Below are 20,831 nucleotides of genomic sequence, written 5' to 3'. Positions count from 1 at the left end.
CTGCACTTCTTCTAACTAGCCTCCCACCTCCTCCTCTCATTCCCTCCTCCTCCCCTGTCCTCTCTCTCTCCTTTTCCCTCCTCTTCTTTTCACCTTTCCTCTCCTCCTCCCCTCCCCCCTTTCTGCTCCACCCCTCTTCTCCTCTCCTCTCCTGCCCTCCTCCCTGGGTCTGTGTGCTCTGTGGACGCTGCTCTGCCGTGGTTCTGTGTGTTGGGAGGTTTTCAGGGACAGGAGTGATTCCTCTCAGGGCCTTGACCGCTCTCCCGGCCTCCGCTGTGATCAATGTGTTTTTATAAAGCCCAGATTCGGTTTGTGAAGACATACGGCGAAGCGAAATACCGGCTACAGCTACGTGTGACCGTTTCAGAAATCTCTCTTTTCTTGCTGAGCAGGGACAGTTGTGGACTCAATCTTCCAATCTGACAGTCGTTTTTTTTCTCTGCTTTTTCGAAACGCCCGAGCGCCGGGAGCACTTGAAGCTGAGAGTCCGAATCACTCCCTCATTGTGAGGTGATCGATGGAGGCAATATGCTGGAAAGACCCAGCAGTCGGGAAGGGAACAGAGGAGGAATTGAGCTAACTTTGCTGACTACTGCTTTGTGGGACAATGAATTAGCCTAGCGTGCTGTTTGTTTTCCTCTGCTCCTCTGCATCGAAGGCCCCCGTCCACGCGGATTTGCTCTGCCACAAAAGCGGCGGAAAACTGAGTTTTAGGTCTTTTGGAAAATGTCTTCCAGGGAGGAGATTTTTAAAAGCTCAGGGGCGAATTCACTAAAGCAAATTGCGCCCGCTAATTGCACCATTACATTGCGCGTCAGTTGTGCCAGCTATGTGCTCCGTTTTAAAAACCTATTCACTAAAGACATTGCGCTAATAATATCCCAGCGCAAACACGCCCATTCGGTGTTTGCGGCTGAGTGCAATTTGCTGCTGATATAGGAAATGACTATAAATACAGCGCATGCAGCGCAAACAACTCGTATGCATATCATTGGACGATGGCAGACAGAAAAAGAAAGATACGATTTTCAGACAGCGAACTTGAAGGCCTCAAGGACAAGGTTCAAAAACATGTCTCACAGCTTTCCGCAAAAAATATCACGACTGCAGCAAAAAATCATATTTGGGGTTTAATTTCCCAATCAGTCAGTGCCATTTGTGTGTGTAAACGCGGAAGACTGCAAACGGAGGTGGAATGATTTGAAAAGACGAACAAAGGAAAAATTGTCATTTTCTGTTATGCAAGTTGCAGCACGATGATCTGGCATACTTTTGGGGGAGTGTATAACATTGCCCCACCGGTACGATCTAGGCACCTAAACGGCTTTTCAGGATTCCAAATGTGCACTCAATCACACCGCGCGTCCTGATGTGAGCCCAGTTGTACGCCGCCTCTCCAACGTTGGAAGGATTACGCACGGGAGTCATCATCCATGGCTGAAGATGATACCTGCCGTCACCTATGATACAAAAGCAAAATATTTTCAAGACCATTGAAATAAAAAAAATATTGTGTAGGCTATGTTTTTATTTATTTATACCTATATCGGCCCCCAGCCGTTCAATGAACAGCTATAGGGAATGTGCAGTTTCGCGTATAGACTATTATACGCACAGTTTCGTGCTATGTAGGCTATTATAAGTATTATTCATTGGGGGAGCTTGGACTCGCTGGGGACGGGTGGAGAGACGCATAGTCAACTGAGCCTCCCCAGACGCGACTTCATCCTCCAGTTGGCTGAAGAGCTGCGCGCTCTGGTGTCCAAACTGCTACCACTGTGGTTCTAGTGTTAAATCAAAAAGTGACCTTCTTCTAAATATTCTCTCACGAACAACATGCCTGGCATTGCGATGCCGAATTCGCCTCGCAACAATCACTGCTGCCATGATCAGCGGAAAGGCTGGCCATGACACCCCTTGCGCTTAAATACCACCACGTCTCTGAAAACGGAATTAATTTCACTTTAACTGCGTGAGGCAATTTGCGCCGATCTTTGTGAATTGGGCAGGTTTTGCAATGATGTTCATTTGCATAGAAAGGGGAACATTCTCCTCCCATATTACCTAATTTAAATATGAGCTAATAACACCGGCGCAGAGAAACGCAATGACGAACGCAACGCAGTTAACACCGTATTTCACCCTTTGCGAGGGCTTTGTGAATAGCAAACATCATTTTTGACTTATTTGCACAGGCTTTGCGTCAGGAAAAGCTGCGCAATCCTTTAGTGAATTCGCCCCTCAGTTTTTACAGCAGCTGATTTTGCTCACGTCTGCTTAGTGGGACAATGGATGATTTACCGTGCTGTATGTTTTGGTAATGGTCCTCCCTAGGGTCCTCTCTCTGGAGATGAGTGATGAGACTTCTCTGCATCTTAGAGGTCCATTAATAACCATCACAACAAGACAGTTTACATGTGATAATAAATATCACCGTTGCAGTTTGTGTTGATTGAGTCAATGTTATTGTCAATGTCACTGTATTTATATAGCACCATTCATACAAATCCATGTAGCACATAGAGTAATGCTTTCCATAAAAAGAGGTGGATAAAAACAGAACTCATATTACAATGAGAACAGATTTAAAAGAAAACAATCAAAGTCAAATACTAAAAATTAAAAGATAGTGTAAAATAGAATAGAAACTATAAAAACAGAGAATACAGGGACTTCCGGTGAGCGGGTCAAGATGGCGACGTAAAACGAAATCCTGATCAATTAAGACGAAAACCCTTAAACTCAAAATTACACTTCACACAAGAAAGTAAAAATGACATAGAATGAGTGGGAGTAGGAATAAGAAGCGTTTGAGGAAGTCTAGAAATAACAGCAATGAGACAGAAGGACACGAGGCTGACGAAGGCAGAGACCAGGCTGGAAGAGTTGGAATCGGTCAACACTGAGCTAAGGGACACTCTGCTCCACTGTCTCGGCCAGCAGAAATCCCTTCAAACTAAGGTGACGAATCTGGAAGGACGTTCGCGTCGTAATAATATCCACATATACGGTATTAAAGTAGGCAGCAGAGGGAACATCGATGACCGCGTTCGTTAATAACTTCTTAAAGACAGAACTCGGACTCGATGCGGATATGGACTTGCAAATTCAACGAGCACACAGGTCGATTGGACCTAAACCTAATGATGAAGCGATCGCTAGGTCCATACTCGTTAACTTCCAGACATACGACACCAAAGAAAGAATACTCAAAGCTGCCTGGGGGAAGAATGTCGTGTGCAGGGAAAAAGTGATCTCCTTCGCGCACATGTTGTTGTTCATCTCCCTTCCGAGGTGAACAACAAGCTGAAAGAGTACAAGGACATTAAGAAGATTCTCAAGGAAAAGCAAATACGCTTCCAGACACCATACTAGGATGAAAGTGCACTGAAATTAAATTAATGGTATTAAAACTTTGTATTCAGCCCCAACTGCAAGAATCAAGATAAACGGACGGTTAACTGACCGTATAAAATTAGAAAGATCTACTCGTCAGGGATGCCTGCTTTCACCAACACTCTTTGCGCTCTATATAGAACCCTTAGCTCAAGCCATTAGAGTGAATGGTGGTATTCATGGGGTGATGGGTGATGAAAGAGAGCATAAAGTGGCATTGTACGCGGACGATGTTTTATGTTATGCTTCTAGTCCAGAGCATTCTCTCCAAGCTCTTTTGGAGCTCCTTGACAAATTTGGCACACTCTCAGGTTATAAGCTCAACATACAAAAAATACAAATATTACCTTTCAATTATACCCCTACACCAGAACTAAAACGGAAACGCCCTATCGACTGGTCTCAAAAGATGATAAAATACTTAGGGGTCTGGCTAACTCATTGTCCCAATGACTTGTATAAAAACGACTATGATGCCGTAAACAAGAAAATTAAAGAAGATCTTAATCATTGGTCATCATCCTTACTGAGTTTATCAGCAAGAATAAAGACTTCTTGTTTTGCCTAAGTTGTTGTACTTGTTTGGGTCCTTACCAGTTAAAATACCAATTAGTCAATTTCAAGATTGGGACAAACACATCTCACGATTTCTCTGGCAAGGAAAGAAACCGAGGATTAAATATAGTACATTAAACATTAGTAAGGAAAAAGGTGGAATGTCACTCCCCAATCTTACGGGGCCAATACAAGCAATGATCGGAGATCCAAAATTGTTTTCAATCTACCAGAGAGACTTGTAGTTTGAGAATAGTCCATTTTACCTTGACTACATGGTTTGATGTTATAAAACGGTTAAACTTGGAGAATCAGTTAAGAAAACTCAGATGGATTGCATATGATACAGAGTTTACACCGAATTGTATGGACTCCAGGTTTAAGTACTGGCTTAGTAGGGGTATCACATCTTACTGTATGATAATGGAGAAAAACACACTACTAAGCTTTCAGACACTGCAAGAAAAGTACAATTTCGGAAAACAGGATTTAAAAAATATATATTTACAGCTCAGCCAATACTATTCAAAAGAAGTGGCTGAGAAGCAGTTGATTCTAGTGGATTAATACAAGTGGTCATAAAAGCATACGCTGACCGCTCTAAATCAATCATTTCGAGACTGTATCAAGGAATAACTGAGGGTAGAGGAAACTAAACAAATTATAATAAAGAGAAGTGGGAAACAGAATTTCAGGACACAATAACCCCCCAACAATGGGCAAATATGTGTAAGACTGTTTTCTAAACTAGGCCTACTTGTTCGGCTTATTGGCGTGAGTTTAGTTGGAAAAACTTTGTCCGTTTTTTGATTACTATTACATATCAAAGATCATCAGTGCACACATGCTGGAGGCGCTGTGGAGGCAAATCACTATCACATTTTCTGGGCCTGCCCAACGATTCAGGTATTCTGGGGAACAGAGTCGCTGCCCTCTTTCGTCGCAGGCTCAAAACTCATCTCTTCAAGAAATACTACAACAATCTTCCCTCCTAAGTACTTATCGTATTTTATTGTATTGTATTGCACTGTACTTTAGATTGCTATTCTTGCACTTTGCCTTCAGCACTAGATTATGCTCTTAGTCACTTGTTTTAGAAAGAAGATGCACTTGTGAGTTCTGGCAAGTAGAAGTACATTGGCTTTTCCTACGTTAAATGCAATTCAGTCGAGATCACTTTAGTCAAAATTGACCCATTTATTAGCATGCAATAATATGTACAGCATATTTATTTTTTACGCATATGAATTTTGCCGGTGTGATCTGTTCGGGGGGCCCCTTGCCTTCCACGCATGTGGAAAGCGGCAATCTAGATGTTCCCCCCCTCTGGGCCGCTTGGCCCAGAGTGCCGGGCCGGAAGAGGGAACGGCATTTAGCCCCCTGCCTCTATGACGATCAGAGTGGGCCGCGATCGGGAAGACGCTCGGAGGTAACTCAGCCCACTAAGACCGTCAAAGAGCGCCACAGGAGGACTGCTGTACATTATAGTCCCTGGCCTCCACGGGCCAGCGCTTCGTGGAGTCCGAAGGAGATACAGCCTAGTGTCTCTGCCTCCATGGTGACCGGAGGGACCGCTGGATGGCCCTTCGGAGATGTTTCAGCCCACGATCACCACGGAGCGCCACAGAGGCTAAGCTAGTGTAATTCCCCGGCTTCCACCAGCCGATGCATAGTGGAATACCAGAGAAAGCAGCAATACCCCCCAACAACCACAACAGCAGCAGCATGTGGAAAGCAGCATTCTAGATGTCCCTCCCCCTCTGGGCCGCTTGCCCAGAGTGCCGGGCCGGAAGAGGGAACGGCATCTAGCCCCCTGCCTCTATGACGATCAGAGTGGGCCACGATCGAGAAGATGCTCGGAGGTAACTCAGCCCACTAAGACCGTCAAAGAGAGCCACAGGGGGACTGCTGTACATTATATTCCCCGGCCTCCACGGGCCGACGCTTGTGGAGTCCGAAGGAGATACAGCCTAGTGTCTCTGCCTCCATGGTGACCGGAGGGACAGCTGGATGGCCCTTCGGAGATGTTTCGGCCCACGATCACCACGGAGCACCACAGAGACTAAGCTAGTGTCTACCCTGGCTTCCAATAGCCGACACATAGTGGAATAGCAGAAGAATGCAGCAAGACCCCCCAAAACAAACACACCGGCAGCTCCGAGTGGGAGCACTAGCACGAGCACTATATATTTTTTTTAATTAATTTTTTTATTTATTTTTTTGCGATAATTAAGATGAACGTGCTGGCAGCTCCGAGACCCACGCATTACATGAGGGGGTCGGCGGAGCGCTGACTAGGATGGGTAAGCCAATTGCAGCTTGCAAGAACCTGAATAGCCAGCAGGGGGAGCTCTTAACCAACGAACGTGCCGTTTCACCATGGATGTATAATAGAAGTTCATTAAAATATATATTTATAATTATCAGCCAATATTAATTCTAATTTTATTAATAAATGCAGTAATTACTTATAGTTTATTAATTAATAGTTTCACGAGCAATCACACCATGCATTTTAAATAAGGCCACGCCCGCAAGAACCACTTGAAATCCGCAGTGACACAACTTGGTTACCATCAGCTCATCGCTCCGAGCACCCAAAACGGCCTGTACGCCGATGAAGGGGTCCAGGCAGCGCATGCGAAATTGTACACATGCTACGACGATTTTAACCGACTGAGGCTGCAGCCGTCTGGATCCAACACAGACTATAAATGCTGATAAAACCGAAATGTTAACGGGCATGGAGGTACATCAAATGTGGAGCAGAACGCAGTGAAACGAGACCATGCAGTCATATTGGTTAAAGTGGTCTTGGCTAGACCAGCTCTCATGTATCGGGCAGCGGATTACAGGAGGGCACGAGGGCATCGTTTGGTCCAGAACCATCCGCCGAAGGATGGCAGACCAGGCCGGACGGGGCCGCAGCCGGGCACAGTCCGCGGAACTTCTGTAAATCAAATAGGGACAGCGAGTCAGCGACTCGATTGTTGACGCCGGGGACGAGGACGCGTGGAAAATAAGTTCCCCTGCCAGGACAGCCATGTGAAGCAGCGCATGAATTATTAATGAACGGAATGTTCGAACGATCATAGTTGATAATATTCACGGGGCATCGTTATCGCAGAAGAGAAAGCGTTCCCTAGACCACCGAGGCCAAATGCGAAGAGACAATTGCAGGATTCCAACGCAGCGTATAATGACACATCCGACAGTGAAGCGTGAAAGCGTGGCATACATTCCTTTTAAATGAAGAAATAAAAGCCCGTAAACCCTGCCCCAAACACTGCGGAGGTGCAGGCGATGTACGTAAATGGTGGAAAGAATAAGCACTGCGTTTTACCACAGCCACGATAGTCACACGCACGCAGCAGATTGCAGAGCATAATGGCTTGTACTAAATTGATTACAATGCACGATTTACATTACGTTGTCCTAACCATTGCGGCAGCCTGATGCCACCGACCCAAACTATTTAGAAAGCTAATAAACTGCAACAATTGGTAAGGTGCATCATCGTTGTCGTTGTCTCCGAAACTAGGTTTGGACACGGCTGAAGGCAATTCGGCTATACTATCCAGGCCTACTAGACAGGCGAGCCAGCCTTTTCTCCGGAAGCTATTTCAATGCGATCCTGAATGTCAGGTCCCTACCAGAATATGCAGGGGTGGGTCGTATACCCACCTCCCATGTCTCTGTAAAGCGTATTGAGTTGCCTCTGGGTATGAAATGCGCTATACGAATAAAGCTTTGATTGATTGATTGAACGGACCCAGCTAGCATTAGCTACACCGAACGGCTAACGCCAGCTGCGTGGCAGCACTCGCAAATCATGGGTGCTAGCAAGTAGAGCAGCAGGTCTGCTGGAACCCTCGGGCTGCAACAAAATTGAAACGCGAGAATCATTCAGCTAGTATTAGCAATCTAAACGCAACGATACCCCTATGTGCAATACGGGACCTCGACGAACGTCAGCTAGCTAGCAAGCGAGCAGTATAGCCTGTCATGCAGCCAGCACCAGCCAGCGAACCCACGAAACAAGCCACGAGGGGAGGACTTTGATGAACTGATTATATAACGAGAATCCACGGGCACGATCACGCCCGAAACCGCAAACATTTCAATGGTGAATAGCACCCAGCGTACATTACGACAGTTGAGTAATTGCGGCAGACGAGGCATGGACAACCCGCGACATCAGCGGCTCATGAATGAATCCCAGTGGCCGGCGGCGGAGGCAACGCTTCAAATGGACTTCCCAACTCCCAACGCAAGCTAGTCGAGTAACGCGACACAACTGAACCATACGCAATTATGGCAGGACGGTGCTACAGAGGGACGTGCACCTCGGCCTCGGAAGCCGGCGCCCCACGATGCCACCAAACGGATCCCCAAAACACGGACCGAAGAGGACGACGCGGGCAGCAGGCAGCAAAAAACGCACCAACACAGACATGAGCACGGAACGCAAGCAGAGAACGCGGAAGCGGCGAGGACATCGCGGGCAACAGGTAGCAAACGCACCAAAACACAAACATGAGCACGGAACGCGAGAGCAGGGACGCGGAAGCAGCGAGTGCGCAGATACGAGCGATCAGCAGTAATGGCAGAGCGGACGCAGAGCAGAGAACGCGTAAGCAGGGAGCGCGCAGATACAAGCGATCAGCAGTAATGACAGAGTGGACGCAAAGCAGAGAACGCGGAAGTAGCGAGCGCGCACATGCGAGCGATCAGCAGTATGGCAAGAGCGAGCAATGACGTGTTTTGACAGCTTAAATACATGCGCTCTAGCGAGCTGAACCAATGCTATGACAGCTGACAGTCAGCTGGTGGGTTGCATCATACGGGTTGAGACTGATTAGCCTCTGCCGATTAGCCCGGCGTTGACTCCGTGTCTCGCCTGAAGTACGTCGGAGACTTCATTTATTGTTAGTCGCTTTGGATAAAAGCGTCTGCTAAATGACTGTAATGTAATGTAATGAACAACTATTAAAATAATGCCACAAATTCTCGGGCTGCATATTTTAATGTCATGTATAACACTTTATTTGGGTGATCTGCCAGATGATGTGACAGGAAGTGACAGATACTGTACCTCTTAAAAATACTCACAGCGGCAGCAAAAAATGCAGTCACTCGCAAATGGTTACAACCCGACAATCCCTCAGTGTCTACATGGATTGAAATTGTTAGAGATTTCACGAAATGAAAAAGCTCACCTTATTGTTAAGACTGAGAAATGATTTATACATCACTAGGTGGAGTAAGTGGAATTCGTACCTCAGGTGGCTTGATGACTAGAACTGATTCCCTCAATCTTTAATATTATTCACTTTGTTTTCTCTTTATTACTTTATTATTACTTATTTTTCACTCATTATTATTTTGCCTGATTGCCATTAACTTCCAGCTGTATATTGAAACATATAAGGAAGATCTGATATCCTTGAACTTTAACCCATGTGTACTATAGAAACATGGTTATTATGAATTGATGTCCCGGCAATAGTTGTGTTTGTTGTGTGTGTGATGATGTTATTTGTCGCTATTGTTTTGTATGAAAATATATTTAATAAAATCTAAGTATTAAAAACAAACAAACAGAGAATACAAATATTCTGGAATATTCTGGAATTTTTTAACTAGGTCCTCATTTTCGATCTACGTATGATGTTTTTGACTGATGGAGATCATTTTCAGTTAATTCCATGCTGGAGATAGCTTTGGGTCGTTCCAATATCCACTGGTGGCTAATGCGACATGCATGCATGCAACACAATGAAGTCATGTTAACCTGTCCAAAAAACACCCCCAAACACCCAAAGCACACCCAAAAACAAATTAAATATGAACAAGTCTCTTGGGGATTCTTTTGTGTCTATTTTCCATCTGTTTTGAATTCAAAGTATCGTGTAATCCGTTCTGGTTTGGGGACCCCTACAGCTAACTAATGTAGTTCCTTCTCATGACATCGTGAAGGGATAACATGTACAGAATGAAAAGTAGGGGCCCTAGAATTGATCCTTGTGGGACCCCACATCTCTGTGCTTTTTGAGCTGTGGTCACCAAGGGCAATGAAAGATTCTCGGCCAGTTAAATATGTCCTAACCAGTCAAGGACTGGCCTGGAGAGGCCGACCAAGTTCTCTCACAAGGATATCAGGGTCTACTGTGTCAAATGCTGCACTCAGGTCCAGGAGGACAAGGACAGAAAGCTTTTTTGAGTCATCGATTCTGAGGTCGATGACAACCTTGACCAGCGCTGTCTCTGTGCTATGATATTGGCGAAAACCTGACGGAAAAGATATGATTTGCAGCTAGGAAATCATTTAGCTGTTTGAATTTAAATAAAATCTAGAATTTTACTTAAAGGAGAATTCCACCCTAGAACAACATTAGGCTCAACAACTAGACACCCACAAAACACATTCTGTTGTTATTTATGTATTTGTGTGAACTTGTCAACACTGTAAATGAGGGAAACCTTAGTGCTTTACGAGTATAAAGGTTTGAAAGGAAATGTGGTTTCCTCGACTATACAGTAGTAACTCCATGTAAACAAAGCATGTTCACGAAGTCTGCATTTCCGGGGATTTGCCGCGTCGAAATGCGTCAACAAATCCCCAGAAGCAAAATAATGAGGACTACAACAACAACAAAAAAAAACATCTAGGAGGACGTGGACTCGAGGCGGGTGCACCATGCTAACCCTCTACTCTAGCCTACCCTATAAAGTTACTTCAACAAAAAATATGCGATCGCACACACTCATACAAAAGATGACAACTGACGCACAGATGTTTAATTTACCTGGGGACTTTTTGTGGTGTTGTGTAATGATGTAAACTCACTCCCGCCGGTGCAGGTACAGTAAATCCTTGATTCCAGAAATTGCACAGTATTTTGGCATTGTCTGTGTTTTTCTTCAATAGCAAATATAGCTTGATAAAGGGTCTGACAAATGTTCTGAGTGACATTCTCGAGAGATAATGATGGCTACCACTGTTGTTCTGCCGAATTTCAGCTCTGTTCGCCTCCTCCTTATAGCTCAGTTTCGCGCAATGCATGCTGGTCAATTGAGTCTTTCAAAATAACTGAGGACTCTAAGTTGTTTTTCTTCAGAATGTGTTTTACCAGGGCAGTTTTAAGTGCTGATGGAAAAACACCTGTACTGAGGGAATAATTTACAATAGCCAATGTGTCTACGGATAGTGTTAAAAATAGTCTTGAAAAACTTGGTGGGAATAGGGTCAAGGGACAGGTAGATGACTTAAGTTGTGACACCACTTTGCTCAGTATCTCTGTGTCAACTGGTGTAAACGAGTTCTTAACCCTGCTACATGGAGGAAGAGGGTCATCAATCAAAACATTTGGTCTCAGCTGGGTGATATTCATTCTAATGCCAGTTATCTTGTCTGTAAAATATGCTACAAATTCCTCACACTTTGAAGTAGAGGACGTGTTGATAGGTGTACTTAAGATTTAAGAGGTTATCGTTAAGAAAAGCCCTGGAATTGTTTTGATTTCTAGAGATCTATTTTGAGAAGAGATCTTCTAGCATTTCTTATGTTAAAAAAGTAGATTGGTTCTTTGAGAATATCGTAATGGACCTGTAGCTTGGTCTTCCTCCATGTGCACTCAGCTCTCCTTCATGTTCTCTTAGGTTGAACTATTTCCATTCATTATTTAAAATGATCAGCTGCTACAGAGTTAAGATAGTGCTTCTTAACAGTTGAGTGCCAATTTTCAGCTTGTAAAGAAAATACAGAAATGGTCAGAGATGTTAAGGTCACTGAAGAAGATACAACAGTTTTGAGACCCATTGTGATCACAAGGCCAGGGGTGTGGCCTCGTTGATTGAGTGTGGTATTCTCTGCAGATATGATGCAGATGGTTCATGGAACACATTCATTGCAAAGTAAACACACTATGCGTTTTGTGGTTTTGTTCACTACACACACACACACACACACACACACACACACACATTCACACACACCAGTCCCCTGTAGGCATTGAATGTAAATGACAGACTCCTGTAGACTCTGTGCAGATTTTTTTGCTAGGGATTTTTACCCTGGTGACATAACTTAATAAGATGGGATGAATTACTCTGCTAAATCAGCATTTCACCCTGAAGCCCTTCAGGTTGCTTCTTCTCTTTGAAACATAATTAGCTAATTAATGAGCTTCTCCAGGCAGCCTGTGGCTGTGGGCCAGAGTATTATCATCTGAGTAGACGGATGAGGAGTGTTGCATGACATGGCACACCTGCTGTACTGCACCTGACAGATAGGGGGCAGCACCTGGCCCTCTATACCCCACATGACTAGTCACATGTCAAGCTCAGACAGTAGACTATGTTGAATGCTATTGAAAAGTGTGAATGGATGCTAATTTACTGTATAAAATGTTTTTAGCGGAGTCACTGTGTGAGTTCGACACAGGAATAGTTTTTTCCCACGGTCACAAGCCTTATCCCCTGTGACTCTTTCTCCCACCCTCTGTAATTTGTGCGCTAAACTGACTACTGCACTGACTCTTTTGTAATCCAGTTGCACTGCTATTTTTTGCACTATGTGTGTATCACTGCACTTTACGGGTCCGGTCATGGACTGTCCGGTCCTGTCCTGTCCTTGCACTTGTCCATTGTTGTATTGTTGTAAGCACCACGGTGTCCCCAAAAAATCCTATGTATTTAAGTACAATGGAAATAAACAAATTCTGATCTGATTCTGAGTGAGCACGGCTGAGTTGTGTCTCTCTATTTCTCTCTCTCTCTCTTGCTCTCTTTCGCTCTCTCTCAGGATTCATCTACACAGGTGACGTAGTCCACAGGATGCTGACAGCCACCCAGTACATCGCCCCCCTCATGGCAAACTTTGACCCCAGCGTCTCCAGGAACTCCACTGTCATCTACTTCGACAACGGTGCGCAGACCTCTCCCCCTCATCCCATCCCTCTCTCTCTTTCATTTTACTTGTTCGCTTTAAACTCCTCTTTTTTTCCCCTCGCTTTTTTCGTCCTCCTCCCCGTTCTCCTGCGTCGGTCTGCTGGTCGGTACTGCTGTGCCTCTTGCTGTGTGACTGACCCGCGGTGTGACCTCTCTCCCGTAGATCTCTCCAGGGCTGCCCCCGACCCACGGCCCTCCCTTTGTCAGTCCAGCGTCGCGTTTGAGCAGGGCTGTAAAAACAGGCCACGGCATTCACGATTCGTGGTGCTCATGTGGATTTAGTTCCTGAAATCTCGTTCATCTTAATTTGCCCACCTTTATCTATTGCCTGTGAGTGTGTGTGTGTGTGTGTGTGAGAGAGAGAGAGAGAGAGAGAGAGAGAGAAAGTGTGTGTCTGAGTGTGTGAGAGATTGTGTGTTGTGTGTGTGTCTGTCTGTGTGTGTGTGTGTGTGTGACAGAGAGTGTTTGTGTGTGTGTGTGTGTGTGTGTGTGTGTGTGTGTGCGTGCGTGTGTGTGTGCGTGCGTGTGTGTGTATGCGAGCGTGTGTTGACGAGCCCTTTAGTGCAGGGAGAAATAAGGCCAGCATGTTCTCTCTCAGCTCAGCTTGTATGCCCCAGATAGCATGGCAGCTCTCCTGCTGAACTCAATGCATTTTAAGTAGGACCAGGACCTTATGAGGCTTAACTTAGTGCGGACTGTCAGAGGGGCGTGTAGCCCAAGAAGTAGCCTCCTGCGCTGTCCCCCTTTCTTATCTTTCATAGTGTATATTCCTTACATCCCTCTTTACCTCTCCTCTCCTCTCCTCTCCTCTCCTCTCCTCTCCTCTCCTCTCCTCTCCTCTCCTCTCCTCTCCTCTCCTCTCCTCTCCTCTCCTCTCCTCTCCTCTCCTCTCCTCTCCTCTCCTCTGCTCTGCTCCCCTTTCCTCTGCTCCCCTTTCCTCTCCTCTCCTCTCCTCTCCTCTCCTCTCCTCTCCTCTCCTCTCCTCTCCTCTCCTCTCCTCTCCTCTCCTCTCCTCTCCTCTCCTCTCCTCTCCTCTCCTCTCCACATGTGTGTTATGATGAGGTTTCCTGTAGTAGTCCTGTAGACTCCAGTTCTACATGGAGCTTTCAGCAGAGAAACTGAATCCCCCACTTTCCTTCGGACGGCGTCTGGCTGTGTGATGGAAAAATGGATTACTTATGTTAACAAACCCTTTATTGCTGTGGCGCGCCGCCAAATGACCGTGCCGCCCGCCAAGACACAGCGCTTCCCCATCAATAGCCTCTCCACAGTCTACACTAAATCAAAGCAACATGGAGGCTAGCTCTGCTTTGATTCCCGTTTGGCACGTTATTGACAGTGGGGGGGGATGAGTCTCTGCGGCCGTGAATGGTTCAGTGTGGTTCTAGGTGGTTCTTTGTGGGTCGTGAATGGTTCAGTGTGGTTCTAGGTGGTTGTTTGTGGGTCGTGTATGGTCCATATATGGTTTTGAAGTTATAAGTGGATACTGTATATGGGTGGTGAGTCTGATCATGTGTTGCCTAAGTGATCGTAATGGGGTTCTGCGTGGTTCTCTGTGGTCATGTATGGTCATGTTGGGTTTTGTGTAGTTGTACAGTAGGTGGTTGATCTATGGTGATGTCTGTCTTTCTCTGGTCATGGTTTGTTCGGTCATGTACTTTCATGTTTGGTCATGTATGGTCCTGTATGGTCCTGTGTGGTCATATATGGTCGTGTATGGTCCTGTGTGGTCATATATGGTCGTGTATGGTCCTGTGTGGTCATATATGGTCCTGTATGGTCATGTATGGTCCTGTGTGGTCCTGTATGGTCATGTATGGTCCTGTGTGGTCCTGTGTGGTCATATATGGTCCTGTATGGTCATGTGTGGTCCTGTATGATCCTGTGTGGTCATGTATGGTCCTGTGTGGTCATATATGTTTGTGTGTGGTCATGTATGGTCCTGTGTGGTCATGTATGGTGCTGTGGTCCTGTATGGTGCTGTGTGGTCCTGTATGGTCCTGTGTGGTCCTGTGTGGTCCTGTATGATCCTGTGTGGTCATGTATGGTCCTGTGTGGTCATGTATGGTCCTGTGTGGTCATGTATGGTCCTGTCTGGTCCTGTATGGTGCTGTGTCGTCCTGTATGGTCCTGTGTGGTCCTGTATGGCCCTGTGTGGTCCTGTGTGGTCCTGTGTGGTCCTGTATGATCCTGTGTGGTCATGTATGGTCCTGTGTGGTCATGTATGGTCCTGTGTGGTCATGTATGGTCCTGTATGGTGCTGTGTCGTCCTGTATGGTCCTGTGTGGTCCTGTATGGTCCTGTGTGGTCCTGTATGGTCCTGTGTGGTCCTGTATGGTGCTGTGTGGTCCTGTGTGGTCATTATGGTCTTGTATGGTGCTGTGTGGTCCTGTATGGTCCTGTGTGGTCATGTATGGTGCTGTTTGGTCATGGCCATGTATGGTCCTGTGTGGTCATGTATGGTCATGTATGGTCCTGTATGGTCATGGTTGGTCTTGTATGGCGCTGTGTCGTCCTGTATGATCATGGCTGTGTCCTCTCTCCTCCAGGTACTGCTCTGGTGGTCCAATGGGACCATGTCCACCTGCAGGATAACTATAATCTGGGCAGCTTCACCTTCCAGGCCACCCTGCACAATGACGGCAGAATCGTCTTCGCCTACAAAGAGGTCAGGAACCTTCTCTCCATCTCTGACTTGTCTGTTCCACCTCTCTCTCTCTCTCTCTCTCTCTATCTGTTCCATCTCTCTCTCTCTCTGTCTGTCTGTCTCTCTGTCTCTCTCCTCTCTCTCCTTCCCTCTCTCCTCTGTCTCTCACTCCCTCTTACTTTCTCTCTTCTTGAGTCTGACAACGAGACTCTCTCTCTTTGCTGTCTTGTATGTCTGTCTGTCTGTCTCTCTCTCTATCTCTCTCTCTCTCTCTCTCTCTCTCTCTCTCTCTCTTGATTGAATTCAGATAAATAAATCCCAGTGAAGCCTCTGTTTTCACTCAGGGACGCCACCATGACTGCCAACGCTGCAGGAGAAAATATTACCTAATCTCCTCTCACTGCTTCCATATGTTTCATTTGGTTCTAACATTTGAACTGGAGTCGCAAGTCTTGGATCACTGCTCCATCCCTCCATATGAGAGGGATTAGGTTTATTAGACGACTGTGATAGATATCAACTTTATTGATCCCCGAGGGGAAATTCCTGTGTTGTAGCATACAGTACGCACAACAAAGAGGCACAGCAGGCACTGGAGAGAGAAAAAAAAGCAATCAATAAATAAATAAAAAGGCAGTGGTAATGTATATAGTAGAATGATTATAATATATAGTGTGTGCATACTGTATATAGGATATAATATAATATTAGGAGAATATAATAGTAGTATAATATCAACAAGCATCTGTATGGGGGGGGGGGGGGGGGGAGGGGGGTCACCAGGGGTGAGTGAGAACAGCAGCCTGGCTGTCTGGAGTCTGGATGGTCTTGGTAAGGAGCATCCAGCCAGTAAACCGGTGCAGTGGGAGCCAACACATGGGCATCGATCACGAGGGCGTCCCACACTAGCAGTCAGCTTGTCCATCCTGTTAGCATCCGCTGCTCTGACACTGCTGCCCCAGCGTACAACTGCGAAGAGGACGGCACTCGCTACAACAGACTGGTAGATGTTGAGCATTGTTCTACACACATCAAAGGACCTGAGCCTCGTCAGGAAGTAGAGACGATTCTGACCCTTCTTGGAAATGGCCTTGGTTTCATGCTCATTCCGGCCTGTTGTCCAGGCGCACACCTAAGTACTTCAACCTCAACATCAACCCCCTGGATGGAAACAGGGGTCAGCAGAGCCTTGTTCCTCCTGAAGTCCACCAACTCCCTGGTCTTCCCCACGTTGAGCTGCAGGTGATTCTGCACTCACCACCCAACACATTTCTCCACTAGGCCTATGTATTCCTCCTCTGTCCACCTCTTACACATCCGACAATAGCAGAGTCGTCCGAGTACTTCAGCAGGTGGCACATGTCCGAGTTGATACTGAAGTCGAATGTGTAGAGTGTGAAGGGAGACAGGACAGTCCCTTGAGGGGCTCCAGCGTTTCTGACCACTCTCATCCCTGAAGCCTTATATACTGTGGCCTGCCGGTCAGGTAGTCAGTAATTCAATTCACCAGTGGGCAGGGCTTAAAAACGAAATTATTTTTCAATCGGTTCGCTCCGAGCAGAACCAGCATATTTAACGTTTCCGTTCTTGTGTTCCGCCGCCAACATAGTGTTCCTGAACCGGTTAAGAACGAAAAATAACGTTCTGTTCACCGTTCCGCACAAGCTAGCCACGGCCCACGAGGGCAAAGCCGTTCTCCGAGAGCCAGTAGGGACTTAATGTCAGTCAGGGCAGAGCCCACAGTTATAGCAGGGTACGGCTACGTGCGCTCCACGAACCAATCGGGTAGCGGTATTCCGCGGGGGAACGATACAACCGGGAAAAGGCTCCGCTTTTTTTTCTTTCTTCTTTTTTAAAATTATTTTAAAGTTATATAGGCCTACTACAAAGAACGAAAAAATAACGTTATTAACCGGTTTTAAAGATTTCAAATTAACGTTTCTGTTGTGGAACAATTAAAGATCGTTTTCGTTCCTGTTTCTGTTCCTCGTAAAATACAGTTCGTTTTCAGTTTTCATTTCAGTTCCTTGAGCCGGTTCAGAGCCTTGCCAGTGGGACATCCACCTGCACCGTCCCCCGCTTGTCTTCCAGGACTGCATGGCGTTGAAGGCACTTGAGAAATGAAAGAACATGCTTACAGCGCTATGTATGCGAGTGTGCTGCAGTGGCTGGGTGGCATTGTGTGTGAAGGGTCCGGGAGGTGTTTGGGCCCATGGACCCTGTGTCAAACCTGTTGGTTGATTGTTGATGGTGTATAATGACATTTGATTCACAATGGTGTTTAAAAGAAAACGTAAAAAACAACAACATGAAAACTGAATGAAAAAAAAAAGGAAAGAAAAAAGAAAGGAGTGGAACAGAGGATGATTTTTCTGGCAAAACGCCATCTTTATGTGTGAAGGGAACATCTGAGCCCATTAACTAAGATTGGTAGGCTACCATTCATTATAGATGTATCATTATTACTGTAGTCACCAGAATAGCTTTTCATCACTTCGGACTTAATAGACTGGATTATACTCATTACTTTCCCCTACTTTACTTTTATGCATTCTGACTTTGGATAGAAAAGCAATTTGAGCGAGCATTAGAACACTGCTGACTGCATGGCTAGCTATATTGAAATGAAACGCTCTCTCTCTCTCCTTCTGTCTCTCTGTATCTCTCATTCTCTCTCTCTCTCTCTCTCTCTCTCTCTCTCTCTTTCTCTCTCTCTCTCTCTCTCTCTCTCTCTCTGTCCCTCTGGTTCCAACAGCACATTCATATCAGGGAATAATTCTGTCAAAGTGTACTCCTGTCCTCCACCACTCCTGCACCTTCATGTAAACATATAAACCCCCAGGCAGCTTTTACTCTTCGCATCCTTTTATACAAGGCTATAAATGTCAGGTCCTCCCTGGGCTGCATGTCTCAGGGCCTCAGCGTGAACCAGCCTGGTTCCCTCAGACTGCCGTTTCATCACAGCCGCTGTTTAGTTGTGTTTCCTCAAAAATGAGAGGGTTTTAACTGGGTATTTGAGCTGCTGAGCTCGTAGGAAAAACATCAGGGCTCAAAAAACTGCTTTGTCGCAGCAGAACCCTCGAAGGTCCCTTTCTGAACCCTTTTAAGTCCTTGGTAGAACTTGTTGGTGAAATGGTTCTTAGATGATTCTACCTTTAAACTTAAAAAGGTTCTCAGGGGGTTTTCCAAAATGACATCCATACATTACATTACATAACAGTCATTTAGCAGACGCTTTTATCCAAAGCGACTAACAATAATTGCATTTAACGTAGGAAGAGCCAATGTACTACTACTTGCCAGAACCCACAAGTGCATCTTCTTTCTAAAACAAGTGACTAAGAGCATCTAGTGCTGAAGGCAAAGTGCAAGAATCGCAACCTAAAGTACAGTGCAATATAATATAATACAATAAGTGCTTAGGCGGGAGGATTGCTGTAGTACTTCTTGAAGAGATTAGTTTTGAGCCTGCGACGAAAGATGGGCAGCGACTCTGCTGTCCTGACATCAGTGGGCAGTTCATTCCACCACTGCGGGGCCAGGACAGAGAAGAGCCGTGACCGTGTCGATCGACCGCAGGGCCTCGGAGTGACGGGGCAACCAGTTGCCCTGAGGTAGCAGAGCGTAGCGGTCGGGGAGGGGGGGGTGTAGGGTTTGACCATGGCCTGGAGGTAGTAGGGGGCTGTTCCTTTCATTGCCCTGTAGGTTAGCGCCAGAGTTTTAAACTGGATGCGAGCCGCTACAGGGAGCCAGTGTAGGGAACGGAGGAGGGTGTGTTGTGTGGGAGAATTTGGGGTGGTTGAACACCAGGCAAACAGCAGCTTTCTGGACAAGTTCCAGAGGTTTAATGGCTGACGCCGGCGCCCCAGCGAGGAGGGAGTTGCAGTAGTCCAGGCGGGAGATGACCAGGGCCTGGATGAGTACCTGCGCCATTTCATTAGTGAGGAAAGGGCGAATCCTCCTGATGTTGTAGAGCATGAATCTGCAGGAACGTGTGACGGATGTGACATGTGCGGAAAATGACAGTTGGTCATCCAGGGTCACACCCAGATTCCTCGCAATCCGAGTCGGGGTCACCACTGTGTCTTCAATGGTGATGGCCAGGTCCCGGTGCGGGCAGCCCTTCCCCGGGAGGAACAGCAGCTCAGTCTTGTCCAGATTGAGCTTGAGGTGATGTGTCGTCATCCACTCCGAGATGTCAGCCAAGCACCCAGCTATGCGTGTCTCCACTTTTGTATCAGAAGGGGGAAATGACAGAACCAGTTGGGTGTCATCGGCATAGCAGTGATAGGAGAAGCCATGCGAGCGAGATGTAGTGTAGAGGGAAAACAGGAGAGGACCCAGGACAGACCCTTGTGGAACCCCCGTAGTCAGACTACGCGGTTCCGACGTCGACCCTGTCCATATCACCTGGTAGGAGCGGCCCATCAGGTAGGATGCAAACAGGGAGTGTGCAGAGCCAGCGATGCCTTTCTCCTCGAGGGTGGAGAGGAGGATCTGGTGGTCTACCGTATCAAATGCTGCTGACAGGTCTAGGAGTATCAGGACAGAGGAGAGAGAGTTCGCTCTCGCGGCATGGAGTGACTCCGTTACTGCAAGGAGGGCAGTCTCTGTCGAGTGGCCAGCCTTGAACCCGGATTGGTGGGGATCTAGGAGGTCGTTCTGGTGGAGGTACGAAGACAGTTGGTTAAAGATAGCACATTCGAGTGTTTTGGATAGAAAGGATAGAAGGGAAACCGGTCTGTAGTTTTTGACATCAGAGGGGTCGAGAGATGGTTTATTTAGGAGGGGGGTGACTCTGGCAGTCTTGAAAGCAGAGGGAAAGCATCCTGATACAAGAGATGCATTGATGAGGTGGGTTAGGAAGGGAAGGAGTTTGGGTGCAACAGACTGAAGGAGAGTCGAGGGAACAGGGTCTAGGGAGCATGTGGTGGGGCAGTTAGATGTTACAAGGTTGAGTGCCTCGTTGGGGGAGAGGGGAGAAAAGTGGGATAAGGTGGGGCGTGAAGAGGAGGGGGGGAGCAGGGAGGGCAGAGAGGGTGGGGGGTGAGTTTCGTGCACGGAGCGTTGACCGGGGGAGGGGGGAAAGAGGATCTGATATCGTTAACTTTCTTGTCAAAGGAGTTGGCGAAATCATCAGGGAGAAGGGAGGAGTTGGGAGTAGGAGGTGGGGGCTGGAGTAGTGAAGAGAAGGTTTCAAAGAGTTTTTTAGGATTGGAAGCAGAGGTTAGGATTTTAGAGCGGAAGAAAGCAGCTTTAGCAGCAGACAGAGAGGAGGAGA

The 20,831-nt window shown here is 46.6% G+C and overlaps 1 protein-coding gene across 1 annotated transcript in view; it reads left to right on the top strand.

Annotated features, from left to right (window-relative positions):
- Window positions 1-20,831, top strand: part of plxdc2b (plexin domain containing 2b) — a gene marked incomplete at both ends in the record, with an annotated part of 149,987 nt that overhangs the window by 84,395 nt on the left and 44,761 nt on the right. The window contains 2 exons of the mRNA XM_084453578.1: window positions 12,758-12,880; window positions 15,453-15,571. Of these exons, the coding sequence (XP_084309704.1) occupies window positions 12,758-12,880; window positions 15,453-15,571 (242 nt within the window). The remainder of the gene's footprint in view (window positions 1-12,757; window positions 12,881-15,452; window positions 15,572-20,831) is intronic.

Source organism: Borostomias antarcticus (assembly GCF_949987555.1).
Source record: "Borostomias antarcticus genome assembly, chromosome: 2".
Lineage (NCBI taxonomy): Eukaryota > Metazoa > Chordata > Actinopteri > Stomiiformes > Stomiidae > Borostomias > Borostomias antarcticus.
This window is presented reverse-complemented; position numbering and strand designations above follow the sequence as displayed.